The sequence below is a fragment of the Ornithorhynchus anatinus genome, chromosome 16 (assembly GCF_004115215.2).
Source record: "Ornithorhynchus anatinus isolate Pmale09 chromosome 16, mOrnAna1.pri.v4, whole genome shotgun sequence".
In the NCBI taxonomy this organism is placed as follows: domain Eukaryota; kingdom Metazoa; phylum Chordata; class Mammalia; order Monotremata; family Ornithorhynchidae; genus Ornithorhynchus; species Ornithorhynchus anatinus.
The window spans coordinates 2,374,234-2,391,185 of record NC_041743.1 but is presented as its reverse complement, the minus strand read 5'-3'; the positions used below and the strand labels follow the sequence as shown (position 1 = coordinate 2,391,185).

Here is a 16,952-nt window from a genome sequence, read left to right as displayed (position 1 = left end):
CCACGCCCCCTCTGCCTTCGACGGCCAATCGGCGGCGCCGCCCGGTGGAGAGACGCTGGGCCGAGGGGCGGGGCGGGGGCGGGGAGCTCAGGCCACGCCCCGCCGCCTCCTATTGGTCCTCCCTGGCCCCGCCCATCTTCTCCTCTATCCCCGCCCCTTGGCCCCGCCCCCGCCGCCTCCTATTGGTCCTCCCCTGGCCCCGCCCATCTTCTCCTCTATCCCCGCCCCTTGGCCCCGCCCCCGCCTCCTCCTATTGGTCCTCCCCTAGCCCCGCCCATCTTCTCCTCTATCCCCGCCCCTTTGCCCCGCCCCGCCGCCTCCTATTGGTCCTCCCCTGGCCCCGCCCATCTTCTCCTCTATCCCCGCCCCTTGGCCCCGCCCCCGCCGCCTCCTATTGGCCCTCCCCTGGCCCCGCCCCAGCTCCTCCTCTAGCCCCGCCCCCCGCCCCCGCCCCCGCCGCTTCCTATTGGTCCTCCCCTGGCCCCCGCCCCCAGCTTCTCCTCCTGTTCTCATCCCATCTTGACCTTGACCTTGGACAAGTCACTTCACTTCTCCGGGCCTCGGTTCCCTCCTCTGGAAAATGGAGACGAAGACCGTTGCGTCCCATGTGGGACAGGGACTGTGTTCGACCTGATTGTCTCAATACCAATAATGACGATGGCATTTGTTAAGCGCTCACTACGTGCCCAAGCACTTGTTCTAAGCGCCGGGGGAGATACAAGTTTATCAGGTTGTCCCAAGTACCTCTCCCGGCGCTTAGAACAGTGCTCTGCACATAGTGAGCGCTTAAATACCATTTTTAAAAGATGTCCGTCGTTCATTCCATCGTATCGAGCGCTTACTGCGTGCAGGGCACTGCACTGAGCGCTTGGAACGGACAATTCGGCCGCAGCTAGAGACCATCCCTGCCCAACAATGGGCTCACAGTCTAAAATCTATGTTTGAATTAATCTGCCTCCCCCTCTAGACGGGGAGCCCGTTGTGGGCCGCAACGTGTCGTTAAATTGGACTCTCCCAAGCGCTCAGTACGGTGCTTTGCACACGGTGAGCGCTCAGTAAACCCGATCGAACGAACGCGGCACCGTACTGAGCGGCGGGGAAGGTACCGACCGATGGGCGACGGGCCGCGGCCGAAAAGATGGGCGACGGCGATCCTTCTACGGATGAACCTTTATTGGATCTGAGGCCGTTAGAAAGCATCAAGAAATTCAAGAGGGGAAGGCTTGCCGTCCAACTGACAAGTCGACCCTGGGCCCACCACGCCTAGAAAACGGGGCTCTGTCCAAGGGGGAGGGGAGGTTATTTTATATCTATGTATAGAGACGGAGCTCGACATTCATTTATTTATTTAAACTTTTCTATAAAACTGCGGGCCTCCCGGGTGGGACTTCGGCACCGACCGCGTGCCCCTGAGACGGTGACGACACGCCGGCGTTTGCGGCGGGGGGTTGGCTTCTTCGAAGGCAAAGGGGGCACGGGATGCCGTGTTGGTGGGCAACCCCTGGGACCTCGGTGTTGGGTCTTTTTGGTGTTGGTATAAGGGCCCCTGGTTGGGGTCTCCAAAGCCCCCCCGGAAGTGAGGCCCAATGGGGTGGTCAACTAGGTCCCCCTGGAAGTGTGGCCTATTGGGGGTCTTCGAGGCCCCACCGGAAGTGTGGGCCAATGGGGGGTCTTTGAAGCCCCGCTGGGATTAAGGCCTTTCCGGCTTTGGTGTGGGGTGGTGTGCGGAGGTGCCAGGCGGTGCCAGGCGATGCCAGGGCGAAGGGCCCTGGGCCATACCACTAAGTGTGAACGGGGGGGGGGGAGACCGTGCAACAACACCCCCCCCCCAGGACCGTACCAGGGAGGGAAGCCCATCCACCGTCCTCCTTGGACGGTACCACAGGGTGAATGGGGGGGGTCACACCATCTAACACCCCCCCCGATCGTACCACTGAGTCAACGGGGGGGGGGAAGAATCATCCAACTCCCTCTGCCTCCCCCCGCCCCCGGACCATACCACAGAGAGAACCTGGAGAGGGGGAGAAAGACCATCCAACCCCGCCCTCTGGGCTATACCACTGAGTGAACGGGGGGGGCGGAACTGTCCAACGTCCTCCCCTCTCCAAGGCTGTACCACGGAGTCACCCGGAGTGGAAGCCATCCACCTTCCTTCTGGGACAGTACCACCAGAGGGTGACGGGGGGGGGGGAAACACCACCCAACCCCCTCGGGACCATACGGCTGACTGAACCTGGAGGGAGGGAGCCCGTCCACTATCTCCTCCCCACCCAGGACTGTACCACAGAGAGGACCAGAGTGGAACCCATCCACCTTCTTCCAGGGACCGTACCACAGAGTGGCCCTGAGGGGAACATCAATCCCCCCCGCCCTGGACCGTACCACAGAGAGAGCCAGAGCGGAACCCATCCAACATCTTCCAGGGACCGTACCATAAAGCGAATCTGGGGGGAACCGTCCATTCCCCCCCCGCCCCGTACCACGGAGAGAACCGGGGCAGACGCCACCCAACATCGTCCAGGGACCGTACCACAGAGTGATTCTGGGGGAACCATCCATCCCCCCCTGCCCCGGACTGTACCACGGAGAGCACCAGGGTGAAACCCATCCACCTTCTTCCAGGGACCGTACCACAGAGCGAATCTGGGGGGGAACCCCCATCCCCCCGCCCCGGACCGTACCACGGAGAGAACCAGGGTGGAATCCATCTACTTCTTCCAGGGACCGTACCACAGAGCGAATCTGGGGGGGGGAAGCTATCCAACTTCTCCTGGGACCGATCCACTGAGTAAACCGGGGGGAGACGGACCCCCCCCCCCCACCCCCATTCACCTTCTTCCTTGGATCGTACCACGGACCGACCCTGGGGAGGGGGAGAAACCATCCAAACTCCAGGGAGCACCCCCATGGGGGTGGGGGGCATCCACCTTCTTTGGGGGACCGTACCCCACATCGAACCAGGGATGGGGAGGGCATGAAATAGAGTGGATCTTGGTGGGGGGAGACTATCCACCCCAGCCCCCTGGAAAAAAGGAAAACGCCCCACCCCGCCGGGGCTTCCGCGGCCAAATAAAGTTTTGGATTTCCCACCTCCGCGGGCCCGGCCCTCGGTTTCGGGTCCCCCGAAAGATTCCCCCTTCCCTCCGACGGACCGCCCCCGGATGCCCGCGTCCCGGCCCCGACGGCCACCGCCTCCGACTCGGGCCTCACCGGTCCCGACGGTGACCTAAGAGCAGCTCCCCTCGCCCTCTCGGACGGCCCCCGCTTCTCCCCGCCGCGGCTCGTCTTCCGGCCCCTCGTCCGGACGGCCGGCGTCCTCCAGTCGCCCGGCCCGGGCGACCCACCGGCGCGGCGGCTCGGGATGAGCCGTCGATCAATAGACACGGGGCCAAGGAGGCCGCCCCCGTGGGTCCCCGGGACCCGGGGTTTGCCCCCCGACCTCTCCCTCGCGTCAAGTCCGTCCTCCCCTCTCGCCCGGCTCCCGCTCGGGTGAAGCGGGGCGCGGGCGTGAGGAAGGCGGGCGGCGGAGGCCGGGCCCTCCCCTTCGGCCCGGCGCGTCTCCGAGGCCCGGGCGTCCTCACCGCCCCCCGGGCCCGGCTAGACCAGCGAGCCGGCCCGGCTCTGGGCGGGCACCGCGACGGGCACGGCCCCGGCGCGCTCCGGCCCGGCCCGGCCGACGGCGTAGGGGCGCGCGGGCCGCCCGGGGCCGCCGCCCCCGCTCCGGGTCGAGGCCCTCGGCGACGGCCCGGGCCCGGCCGTCACCACCAGCGTCTTGGGCGTCGGACGGGCCCCGTTGACGTGGAGGGTCGGGGGGCCCGAGGGCGGCGAGGCGGGCCGACGCCGGGGGGGGCCGGGCCGGGGCCCGCGGCGGACGTCCGTCCCGTTCCGGTGGCGGCCGTCGAAGGTGGCGTCCGACGTCAGGGTGTTGTTGTCCGAGGACGAGGCCTCGGGGCGGGAGGGCTGGGTCGCCGCCGCGAAGCACTTGGGCGGGAGGTCGTCCTCTCTGGAAGAGACGGCCGGGCGGGCCGGGGTCAGCGTCCCGCCGGGCTCGTTGGGGCGCTCGGTCGTGCTTACCGCGCGCCGGGCACCGGGTCAAGCGCCGGGGAGGGTGCCGGCGGGATCGACCGTCCCTCCCTCGAGGAGAGATGGAAAGAGGCGGAGACGGGGGAGACGGGGAGACGGGGAGACGGGGCGGGGGGTCCTGCCGGGGCCCGGGAGCCCCACCTGATCTCGTTGGGCCCTTCCTCCTCCTCCTCGTGGTCCCGCTCCTCCCGGTTCTTGCTCCTCCAGTAGAGACCGGCGACGGCGAGGAGGGCGAGGCCCAGCAGGAGGACGGCGGCCCCGCCGCCCACGGCCGCGGCCGTCACCCCGGCGCTCCGCGGCCGAGCTGCCGGAGACACGGGCCGGGAAACCCGGGGCCCGCCCGGGCCTCAGGTCGCCGCCGGGCCCTCCCGGCCTCCCCCCCACCCCCGGCCCCGGCCATCCCTCCCCCCGTCTTCGGAGCCCCGCCGGGGGACGCCCTCCTCCCGGAAGCCTTCCCCGGTCTCCCCCGGCCCGACGCCGGTGGACCCGGAGGGGCGGCGCGGCCTAGGGGCGACGGCCCCGGCGCCTGGGAGTCGGAGGACCCGGGTTCCGGTCTTCGCTCCTCCGCCTCGGTTTCCTCAACTGCAAAATGGGGATCCGATCCCTGTTCTCCCTCCTACTTGGACCGGGAGCCCCACGTCCTCGGCGCCGACCCCGCGCCCACGTCCCGCCTCGGGCCCGGGAGGCCCTCCCTCCTCAAATGCGCCAGACGACGACTCTCCCCGCCTTCCGAGCCTCTTTGAAGGCCCACCTCCTCCCAGAGGCCTTCCCAGACTACACCTTCCTCTCCTCTTCTCCCCCTCCCAGCCCCGCACCGCTTATGTCCGCATCCCTCATTTATTTACTTCATATCCATGTCGGTCTCCCCCTCTAGACTGTCAGCTCGTCGTGGGCAGGGAGTGCGTCTGCTCTGCTGTCCTACCGACCTCTCGTTCGTTCATTCGGTTATATTTACGGAGCGCCTACTGTGCGCGGGGCGCGTACTGAGCGCTTGGGAGAGGACGATACAAAAATCAACACTTTCCCTGCCAACAACGCGCTCTCCCCAGCACTCGGTGCAGCGCTCCGCACACAGTCACCGCTCAACGAATAGGACCGACCGACTCGATTATCTTGTATCCTACCCCGGTGCTCAGTACAGTGCCTGGCGCCTGCTAAGCACATAATGATGATAATAATGGCATCGGTTAGGGGCTTACTACGCGCCAGACCCTGTACGAAGCACTGGGGTGAGGCAAATCAGTCCCTGTCCCAGTCTCCACCCCCATCTTCCAGACGAGGTCGCCGAGGCCCAGAGAAGCGAGGCGACTCGGCGGCGGTCACCCGGCAGACGCGTGATCGGAACCCACGTCCTTCTGACTCCCAGGCCCGGGCTCTTCCCACTAGGCCACGCCGCGTCTCCCGCAAGGAGAAGCAGCGTGGCTCAGTGGAAAGAGCACGGGCTTTGGAGTCAGGGCTCATGAGTTCGAATCCCAGCTCTGCCACTTGTCGGCTGTGTGACTGTGGGCGAGTCACTTAACTTCTCTGGGCCTCAGTTCCCTCATCTGTAAAATGGGGATTAAGACTGTGAGCCCCACGTGGGACAACCTGATTCCCCTATGTCTACCCCAGCGCTTAGAACAGTGCTCGGCACAGAGTAAGCGCTTAACAAATACCAACATTATTATTATTATTATAATGATTCTCATCTGTTCTGCTGTCTGTCCCCCGGCCGGCCTGGACTGTGAGCCCGTCGCGGGCAGGGATGGCCTCTATCGCCGAACGGTACTTTCCAAGCGCCCGGCCCAGTGCCGTCCACACACAGCAGGCGCTCGATAAATCCGACCGGCGGAACGAACGAGTTGGGACGAGTCCATCTGCCCGTTGGAGTGGAGGCTGCCGGAGGGGAGGGGGGCGGGCTCCTCCCGGGGCCGGGCTTACTCACGGGGAAGGACCTGCAGGTCCAGGAGGCAGGTGCTGGAGCCGATGGCATTGGAAGCCACGCACTGGTAAAGCCCCGAGGTCCCCACGCTGATGTTCCTCAGGGCCACCGTGCCCCGGGCTTGGTCTGGCCCGCGGCGGGAGGGGACGGACACGGACGGACACAGAGACGGAGAGGACCGTGACCGTTACGCCGTTGGTTGGCGAGGGTGAAGGCGGCCGCTGAGCGCTTACTCGGGGCCCGGCACCGTCCTAAGCGCTGGGGCGGCTACGCGTCAAGTTGGACGCGATCCCCGTCCCACGTCTCGATCGAGGGAACGGAGGCCCCGGGGGGGGGGGGGGGCGGGGGGGGGTGACGGCGACGATGAAGATGACGGTATCTGTTAAGGGCCCGCTCTGTGTTCAATCCTATCGACTGAGCGCCTGCCGTGGGCGGGGCACCGTACCAGGCGCCCGGGGCGTACGATCCGCCGACGGGCAGAGACAGTCCCCGCCCGCCGACGGGCTCCGGGGCGGATACGAGGTCGTCGGGTTGTCCCGCGTGGGGCTGACGGGCTTCACCCCCCGTTTTCCAGACGAGGGAACTGAGGCCCAGAGAAGCGGAGCGACCGGCCCGAGGCCGGCGGCGGAGGCGGGATTGGAACCCGTGACCCCCCGGCGGCCGGGCTCTGGCCGCCAGGGCCCCGCCGCTGCTCTAGGGTGAGGCTGTTACGCTAAGGAGGGGGACCCCGACGGCAGCTCCCCCGGCCCCGGGGGGTCCGGGTGACGGGCACGGGGTGCGAGGGGGAGAGTCAGGCATCGCCGGGCCCCCGCTGCCGGCAGCGGGGAGGGGCTCTCCGGCCGCGATACAGGCTCGGGGCTCAGCGGGCATTAGGTGCCAAGCCCTGCGTTAAACACTGGGGTCGTTCCAGAGAAGCAGATGGTCTCCCGGGGGCCCGGGGCCTCTGAACGACGCCCCCGGGGCGGCCCGGGCCCCGCCTGCGGAAGCCCCAGGCGGGCCTCGCTCCCTGCCCTGGCACCGGGCTCGTTAATTACAATAATAAGCGGAGACGCAGGGTGACGTAGCGGAAAGAGTGCGGTTTGGGGAGTTCTAATCCCACCCCCTCCACTCGTCTGCAGTGTGACCTCGGGCAAGTCGTCCACCTGCTCTGGGCCTCAGTTCCCTCATCTGTAAAACGGGGATGAAGACCGCCGGCCCCACGGGGGACCGCGTTCAACCCGATGACTCTGTATCCACCCCGGCGCTTCGAACAGCGCCCGGCACGTGGCAAGCGCTTAACAGATGCCATCATCATCATCGTCGTCATTAATCACAACTATTTTTTTTTTTAAAAAAAAAAGCACTCGTCCCACGGCCGCCCAGGCCAACTGCCCCAGCTCCCCCCTCCCCGGGGACCCCCTCAAGCTCTCTCCCGTCCCCCTCCACCGAGGGTCTGACGGCGCGGTCGCCCCGGCGACTACCTTGCGTGGCGACGGCGGGCAGGCCGGGTCCGGGGTCCAGCTTCTCCCAGAGGTAGGTAGGCCGGGGGACCCCTTCTTCCGAGCTGCAGGCCAGGACGACGTCGCTGCCCACGTCCCGGGACCCCTGGATTCGGCAGAGGGGGGCGGAGGGGGGCACTGGGGGCCGACGCGAGGGGGAGAGACGCCAGTTGGGCGCTTAGCACGGGGCTCCGCCCGCCGGAAGCGCGCGATAAATAATAACGATTGTGCCCAGGGCTCAGAACGGTGCTTGGCACACGGCAAGCGCTTAACCAACACCAGCCTCACCCCCATTAGCATTTGCTCAGCGCTTACTAGGCGCCGGGGAGACGTACTGAGCCCCGGGGGGGGCGCGAGGAAATCGGGTGGGACCCCGTCCCCGTCCCCCCGGTCTCGATCCCCCTTCGACGGAGGAGGGAACTGAGGCCCGGAGAAGGGAAGCGGCTCGCCCAAGGTCACGGGGCGGCGGAGCCGGGATCAGAACCGGCCGGAGGAGGAGGGGAAGGGGGTGGCGCGCCCCACCTAGGACGGTGAGTCCGGTGACGCCGATGTTTCTGCCCCCGCGGTCAGGCAGGTTGTTGACCAGGCACTGGTAGGTGCCCGTGTCCGACAGCCGGGTGTCGTTGATGAAGATGGAGACGTTGGTGGTGGGCATGGTGCCCGCGAACCCCACCCTCCCGTTGAACTGGGGGGCTCCGTCGAAGGTCTTCCCGCCCTGGTAGAGGAGCACCTGGAAGGGGACGGTCGCGTCAACGCCGCGGCCGTCGGCCCCCGCTAAGCGCCGGGCCCAGCCCGGGGGCGCCCGACGACCGTCGCCTGCTTGCTCTGGGCTTTCCCCGAGCGCTCAGCACAGTCCCCGGCGGGCGCCCGGTACACGCCGTCGCACCCAGAGCACAGAGCAGCGCTCCGGCGGGCCAGACGGCGCTTCCCAATCGGATTCCCGGCGGGGCGGAGGCAGGGCCTCCTCGGAAGCCTCGGGCACGAGGAGCCTCTCCCGGTCCCGCCAACCCCCCACGGGCCCCCGCGTGGACTGCCCCCCGGCTGGGCTGAGGACCGCGCTCCTCGTAAAGCGCCTACTATGTGCCGGACACTGTACCGGGCCCGGGGGTTTCCGATCCCGGCTCGGCCCCTCGCCCGCTGGGCGACCCTGGGCAAGTCACGTCACTTCTCCGGGCCTCGTCTGCCAAAGGGGGACGGGGACCGGGAGCCCCACGCGGGACGGGGACTGCGTCCGACCCCATTTCTCCGTACCCACCCCGGTGCCTCGTACAGTGCTCGGCACATGGCGAGCGCTCACCCGAAACCGCGGTTATCGTTGAGTCGGTTGAGGAGGGCGGGAGGACTGCGCTGGGGAACGGCTGGAGAGGTGAGAGGGCGCGGAGCCTCGAAACCGACGCCGAGGAGGGGGCGGCTGGGGAAGGGCAGGGGGAGGAGAGCAGGCGGGGGCGCCTCGAAGCCGACGGGAATCCCCCCGCCTCCGCACCTGCTCGGGCTGGTTGGCGTCGGCGAGGGGGACGACCAGCCAGATGACGTTGAGGTTGAGGAGGGCCGCGCTGGTGGAGAAGGAGCAGGGCAGGATGGCCGTCTGACCGCGGGCCACCTGGACGCTCCCGGGGCTCTCGGACACCTCCAGCGACGTGGTCAGACCTGAGATCCGTAAGGATGACGAGACAATTACGGTACCTAATAATGATAATAATGTTGGTATTTGTTAAGCGCTTACTCTGTGCCGAGCACCGTTCTAAGCGCTGGGGTAGACATAGGGGAATCGGGTGGTCCCACGTGGGGCTCCCGGTCTTCATCCCCATTTTACAGATGAGGGAACTGAGGCCCAGAGAAGCGAAGCGACTCGCCCACGGTCCCACAGCCGACGAGTGGCAGAGCTGGGATTCGAACTCATGAGCCCCGACTCCAAAGCCCGTGCTCTTTCCACTGAGCCACGCTGCTTCTCCAAAGCGCTCGCTAGGCGCCGAGCCCCGTTCCGAGCGCCGGGGCGGGTCCGAGCTAATCCGCTCGGAGCCGGTCCCCCGTCCCACGTGGGGCTCTCGGTCTTCATCCCCGTCTGACAGGTGAGGGAACCGAGGCCCAGAGAAGGGCATTCGTTAAGCGCTTAACTACGTGCCAGGCACTGCACTAAGCGCTGGGTGGATACGAGCAGATCGGGAGGGACACGGTCCCCGTCCCACGTGGGGCTCCCGGTCTCAATCCCCCATTTTACAGATGAGGGAACTGAGGCCCAGACAGGCGAAGTGACTTGCCCCAGGTCACCCGGCCATCAGGTGGCGGAGCCGGGATTAGAACCCGGGTCCTTCTGACTCCCGGGCCCGGGCTCTACCCGCTAGGCCGCGCCGCTTCTCCGTCAGGAGGGGATCTACGGGGGAGGCAGCCGGGCGTCGCGAAATAGAGAATTGGCCCGGGAGTCAGAGGTCGTGGGTTCTAATCCCGGCTCTGCCGCTCACCGGCTCCGTGACTCTGGGCAGGTCGCCTCCAGTCCCTTCGCTTCTCCGGGCCTCGGTTCCCTCATCTGTAAAATGGGGATGAAGACCGCGAACCCCACGTGGGACAACCTGATGACCTCGGCGTTCGGAACAGCGCTTGGCACGTAGGAAGCCCTTAAATATTATTATTATTTTGTAACAACCACAGTGCTTGGAAAGCGCTCAACAGAGCGGCGTGGCTCGGCGGCAAGAGCCCGGGCTTGGGAGTCAGGGGTCGTGGGTTCTAATCCCGCTTGTCTGCCGCGGGACCTCGGGCAACTCACCTCACTTCTCTGGGCCTCAGTTCCCTCATCTGCAAAATGGGGGACGGAGACTGTGCGGCCCAGGTGGGACGGGCACTGGGTCCGACTCCATTTGCTTGGGTCCACCCCGGCGCTTAGCCCAGCGCCTGCCACATCGTAGGCGCTTAGCAAAGACCATGATTAGTAGTTATTATTATTATTATTACAGATTATTAGCTCGTTATTATTGCCCCAAAAAGACTTGAAAAGAAAATGGGGGGGGGGGGGGGCAACTCTTTGTCCTGGCTGCGGCTGTTGCGCACTCTCTCCACCAGAGGGAGCCCCGCCACCGGGAAACCCTGCCTGCTTTGCTTCGATCGATCGATCGATCGATCGATCGATCAGGGGGATTTATTGAGCGCTTACCCTATGCAGAGCACTGTACTGAGCTCTTGGGGCAGGACCGAACGACAGAGTTGGCAGCCACGTTCCTTGCCCACTTGGGAAGAATAATAATAATAATAATAATGCTAATGTTGGTATTTGTTAAGCGCTTACTATGTGCCGAGCACTGTTCGAAGCGCTGGGGGAGATCCGGGGTCATCAGGCGGTCCCCCGTGAGGCTCACAGTTAATCCCCATTTTCCAGATGAGGGAACCGAGGCCCAGAGAAGGGAAGCGACTCGCCCACGGTCACCCGGCTGCCCAGTGGCTGAGCCGGGAGTCGAACCCGTGACCTCTGACTCCGAAGCCCGGGCTCTTTCCACTGAGCCAAGCTGTAATACTCCTAACAATTAATAGTGACTATGAACAATCTCATATTATTAATTATAGGTAGAAAATACGCTCGTGTAATTATCCTGTTGTTATAATCGTGGTATGAAACACGCTGTTGTAATGGCGATGATTATATTGTGATTATAATATCAAATAACGCCACTATAATTGTGACGGTTGCAGTGGTGTAATCACAATATCAAATGCACTGTTATAATTATGATTACTGTACTATCATAGCCATAATATAGAAGTAACATCAAGGGGGTGGACGCAGGCAAATCGGGTCGGACGCAGTCCCCGTCCCCCGTGGGGCTCGCCGGCTGCATCCCCGTTTCACAGATGAGGTCACCGAGGCCCGGAGAAGTGACTTGCCCGAGGTCACACGTCGGGCGAGCGGCAGAGCCGGGATCAGAACCCAGGTCCTTCCGGCGCCTGGGCTCTCAAATGCTTGCTGTGAGACCCCGGGCGAGTCACTTCGCTTCTCTGGGCCTCCCGTTCTGCCTCCTACGTGTGAGCCCCACGCGGGACGGGGACCGTGTCCGACCTGATTACCCCGCATCTACCCCCGGCGCTCGGTACAGTGTTTGACGCCTAGTAAGCACTTAGATACCTTCAAAAAAAATGAGCGTACGGTCTGGGAACAGTAATACAAATTCAAATCACCGACGGATGCGGATGTGAGTCCCGTGGGGCCGGGGGGGGGGGGGGGGCGTGAAGGGAGGAAATCCGAGGAAGGACGGACGCAGAAGGGAGGGGGAGAAGAGGAAAAGTGGGGCTCAGGCAGGGAAGGCCGCTTGGAGGAGGCGGGCCTTCAGTCAGGCTTCGAAGGCCGGCAGAGGAATCGTCGGTGGGAGACGAGGAGGGAGGGCGATCCGGGCCGGAGACGGGACGTGGGCGAAGGCTGGCGACGGGCTAGACGAGATGGAGGCCCGGGGAGCGGGTCGGCATTAGAGGAGCGAAGCGTGCGGGCCGCGCTCTAGTAGACGGTCGGCGAGGCGAGGTCGGAGGGGGCGAGGGGATGGACGGGCTTTAAAGCCGCCGGCGAGGACTTTCCGTCCGATGCCCAGGTGGGCGGTCTGGAGGGTCTCGAGGAGCGGGGAGACCCGGCCCCGACGCTTCTGAAGAAAAACGATCCGGCCGGCGGAGCGAAGTCCCCACTGGAGTGGGGAGAGGCCGGAGGCCGGGAGGTCAGCGAGGAGGCCGACGCGGTCGTCCATCCGACGGATGCCCCGGTTGACGCGGGAGCCGTTTGGAAGGAGAGGAGAGGGCGGGTTTGATGCCAAGGGGGGGCCGACAGGATGTGGTGACGGACCGAAGAGACGGTTGAACGAGAGAGAGGGAGAGGGGGGGGTCCAGTATGACGCCGAGGTTCCGGGCACGTGAGCGCTTCAGATGGCGCTTATTCATTCATTCATTCATTCATTCATTCAACAGTATTTATTGAGCGCTTACGATGTGCAGAGCACTCCGCTAAGCGCTTGGAATGGACTTGGGAGTCGGAGGTCGCGGGTTCTAATCCCGGTCCCGCCACTTATCAGCCGTGTGACCCTGGGCGAGTCACTTCACTTCTCTGGGCCTCAGTGACCTCATCTGTCAAATGGGGATTCAAACCGTGAGCCCCACGTAGGGATAACTTGCTTACCTTGTATCCACCCAGCGCTCAGAACAGTCCTTGGCACATAGTGAGCGCTTGACGAATACCAAAATTATTATTATGTGGAGGGCGGTGGTGCCGTCTACGGTGATGGGAAGGACTCCGGGGGGGTGGGCAGGGGTGGGATGGGAGGGCAAGGAGTGATCCGTCGGTCGATCGTGTTTATCGAGCGCTTACTGCGTACGGTGGGATAGACGTGGTTGGCGCGCGCCCTGCTGACGATGAGCTTACAGAGAAGCCGCGCGGCTCAGGGGAAGGAGCCCAGGCCTGGGAGTCAGAGGTCCTGGGTTCTAATCCCGCCCCCGGCCTGCTGTGGGACTTCTGGCCAGCCCCTCCACTTCTCTGGGCCTCAGCTCCCTCCTCTGTCCAATGGAGTTCAAGACTGGGAGCCCCACGTGGGACGAGCCGATGACCCGGCATCTCCCCCGGCGCTCGGAACGGTGCTTGGCGCATGGTCGGCGCCGCTATTATCATTATTAGGTGTGATAAATGGGACAAACACCCCCTTTATCATCATATTATTAGACTGTCAACTCATTGCGGGCGGGGAACAAGTCTACCCGCAAGAGCTTACTACAGCGTTCTGCCCACAATAAGCGCTCAGTAGATACCACTGATTGACTCATATAAGCTCCTCGAGGGCAGGGATCACGTCTACAAACCGCGACCCTCCTCCAGGTGCTCAGTACAGCGCTCCGCACCCAGTAATCTCTGAGCTCAGTACGGCGCTAAGAGTTTAGTACAGCGCTCGGCACACAGTAAGCGCGTAATAAATCCGATCGAAGGAATGATTAAGCTCCTGGACGGGAGGGGCCCCGCCTACTCTACTGCCCTCTCGCAAGCGCTCGGTCCAGTGCGCCGCACACAGCAGGCGTTCAGTACCTACCACCGACCGATCTACTACCGTCCCGTCCAGTGGCTCAGGCCCCAGACCCGTCGCGGACGGAGTCGGAAAGGAGGCGGGGAGGGGGAGAGACGCTCGCTCGGCCCAGGGGAGAAACTGACCGAACTTCCCTGAAGACCCCAGAGAGAATCTTTCGGCGTCCGGGACGGCTGGGGGAATTAAAGACGAGCAGATTAAACTTTAATGCCAAACACTGGATTAAAATGAATTTTTTAAACCTTCCAGCTTGCAACACTTTACGGGTCAGACTACATAATTTAAGGATGCGGGCCAGGCGGCCCAACGCCGGCTGGCCTCTTCCCTTCGGAGGGAATGAGGACGAGGGGCGGGGGTTATCGAGCCCTTCCTGGGTCGCGGGGCTCTGTACTAAGCGTTTGGGAGAGAATAACAGAACGGAGCCCACTCCGAGGTTACGGTCCGGGGCGGGGGGAGATGGGCACGGATAGAAATAAGTAAATGAGGGAGGGGGACATAAAGGCTGAGGGAGGGGGGGATAAAGGGAGCAAATTCAAGAGGAAGGGGGACGCAGAAGGGAGCGGGAGAAGAGGAAAGGGGCGTTTATGCAAGCAGCCTTACACTCCGTGACTTGTCCTACCTCCCTAACGCCCCTCTTCCCCTCTAGACCGTGCTCTCAAATAGCGGCGTCTGAGGACGCCGATATCTGTGAAAGCGCCTACTATGTGCCAAGCGCTGTTCTAAGCCCTGGGGTAGATACGAGGTCATCAGGATGTCCCACGTGGGGCTCACCGGCCTCGTCCCCCTTTGACGGGTGAGGGGACCGAGGCCCAGGGAAGTGAAGTGACGTATCCAAAGTCGCGCAGCTGATTACCGGCGGAGGCGGCATTAGAACCCACAGCCTCCCAAGCCCGGGCTCTGGCCCCTAAGCCACGCTGCTTCTTACCGTGTGCAAAGCCCTGTACTAAGCGCGCAGAGAAGCAGCGTGACTTAGTGGCAACAGCCCGGGCTCGGGAGTCGGCGGTTGTGGGTTCTAATCCCGGCTCCGCGACTTGTCAGCTGTGTGACTTTGGATAAGCCGCTCGTCTTCTCTGTGCCTCAGTGACCTCATCTGTAAAATGGGGATGAAGACCGTGTGCCCCACGTGGGACAACCTGATCACCTTGTATCTACCCCAGCGCTTAGATCAGTGCTTGGCACATAGTAAGTGCTTAAGAAATACATTCATTATTATTAAAAGTGCTTGTATGAGAGCTCAGTACAGTGTTCTGCACACAGTCAGCGCTCAATAAATACGACTGAATGCCTGAGAAAGAGGAGAAAGAAGGGAGGAGAAGGAAGAGGAGAAGGAGAAAGGCAGATAGGAGGAGGAAGAGGAGGAGGAGAAAAGGGAGAAAGGAGCAGAAAGAGGAGGGAAAGGGGAGAGAGGGGAGGAGGAGGAAATGGAGGAGGAGACAAAGGAGAAGAAGAAGGGGGAGATGGAGGAGAAAGAGAAAAAAGGAGAGGAGGAGGAGGAAGGGAATAAAGAGGAGGAGGAGAAAGGGGGAAAGGAGAAGGGGAAATGGGAGAAAGGATGCGATGGAGAAAGGGGAGATGGAGGAGGAGAAACAGGAGATGGAGAAGAAAGAAGAGGAAGAGGAGAAAGAAGAGAAAGAGGAGGAGATGGAGGAGCAGGTGGAGAAGGAGAAAGGGGGAAAGGGGGAGGAGGAGAAAGGGGAGAAAGAGAAGGAGGAGGAGATGGAAAAAGGGGAGATGGAGGAGGAGAAAAGAGAAAGAGGAGGAGCAGGTGGAGAAGGAGAAAGGGGGAAAAGGGGTGGAGGGGAAGGGGAAGGGAGAGAAAGAGGAGGAGGAGATGGAGGAGGAGGTGGGGAAGGGGGAAAAGAGAAGGGGAAAGGGGAGAGGGAGGAGGAGGAGATGGAGGGGGAGAAAGAGGAGATGGAGGAGTAAGAACAGGAGGAGGGAGAGAAAGAGGAGGAGATGGAGGGGCAGGTGGCGAAGGAGGAGGAGAAGGGGAAAGGGGAGAAAGAGGAAGAGGAGGCGATGAAGGAGGAGGTGGAGAAAGGGGAGACGGAGGAGAAGAAAGAGATGGAAGAGAATGAGGAGAAAGGATAAAAAGAGGAGGAGATGGAGGAGGAGGAGGAAGAGGAGAGGGGGTGTCGGCGGCGGAGCGGGGGGTGAGGGTGAGGCTGAGCACCGTCGACAGCATCTGATCCGCCGATTAATGTATTTCTAAGCCGATTAACCAAATCCCAACTGTTCTGTGTCAGGTCCTTCCTCTAAGCCTACTCTCCCTCGGGGCGGCGAGCAAACCAACAAAAATAAACAAAAAACCCAATACTCTTTTTAAAGGCAGAATAGAGAAGAGAAAGGAGAGTGGGGTGGGGGAGGGGGCCCGCCCCCCTTTCCTCATCATCATCATAACTGTGGTATTTCTTAAGGGCTCATGTGCCGGGCGCTGGCCTAAGCGCTGGGGTAAATAAAAGATCATCAGGTTGGACCCAGTCCCCGTCTCCACACCTCACGGTCTTAATCCCCATTCGACAGATGAGGGAACCGAGGCCCCCGAGAAGGGAGGGGACTCGCCCAGGGTCACACCGCGGACGAGGGGCGGAGCCGGGATTAGAACCCAGGTCCTTCCGACTGCCGGGCCCGGGCTCCTTCCGCTAGGCCGCACCGCTTCTCGAAAGACGGTCTCCCAAGAGGTCAAGGGACCGGATCGGATAACGGCTGCTAATGCGGCGCCTCCGTGCTTAGTACGGTGAAGCGGCGTGGCTTAGTGGAAAAAGCCCGGGCTTGGGAGTCAGAGGTCACGGGTTCTAATCCCGGCTCTGCCACTTGTCAGCTGGGTGACTTGGGACAAGTCCCTTCACTTCTCTCGTCTGTAAAATGGGGATGAAGACTGTGAGCCCCACGTGGGACCACCTGATGACCCCGTATCTCCCCCCCAGCGCCTAGACCGGTGCTCGGCACGTAGTAAGCGCTTAACGCATCCCATGTTAAGAATTATAATGGTAAGCGCTTAATAAATACGATCGAATGAATGAATAAAACAAAGGCGATGCCCTGCGGGAAGGCCGCTTTTTAATCAGCCAGGCTGGTAATTGGTATTGACGGGAATTGGCGGTGGTTCGGTCCGACGGGAACTGGTTCCTGGTCAAAGAGCACGGACGGCTCGGCGAAGCCCGGGCCAAACTGACCTCTCGGCTGAATTCACGCTCCATTTCTTGCTCGGATCCCTTAGACCTCTCCAGCCCTCCAGCCGGGGGCTCCTCTCCCTCGGCAATAACAGTAATAATGATGATAATAATCGGAGTATTTATTAAGCGACGTGGGCAGGGTCCGCGTCTACCTCCCAGGCGCTCAGTACAGGGCTGTGGTCCCCTTCCCCATAGAAATCATAACAGTAATAATCATCATCACAGCTTATTAAGCCCTAGGGGCCCCATACCTGCCACTTCT

At 62.8% G+C, this 16,952-nt stretch overlaps 1 protein-coding gene across 1 annotated transcript in view; it reads right to left on the bottom strand.

Annotated features, from left to right (window-relative positions):
• Positions 1–3,597: 3,597 nt before the first annotated feature.
• Positions 3,598–16,952, bottom strand: part of IGSF11 (immunoglobulin superfamily member 11) — a 29,095-nt gene continuing 15,740 nt past the window's right edge. The window contains exons 2-7 of the mRNA XM_029080952.2: positions 8,966–9,129; positions 8,005–8,212; positions 7,465–7,620; positions 6,008–6,130; positions 4,225–4,387; positions 3,598–4,003 (exon numbers count right to left, since the gene is read on the bottom strand). Of these exons, the coding sequence (XP_028936785.1) occupies positions 3,598–4,003; positions 4,225–4,387; positions 6,008–6,130; positions 7,465–7,620; positions 8,005–8,212; positions 8,966–9,129 (1,220 nt within the window). The remainder of the gene's footprint in view (positions 4,004–4,224; positions 4,388–6,007; positions 6,131–7,464; positions 7,621–8,004; positions 8,213–8,965; positions 9,130–16,952) is intronic.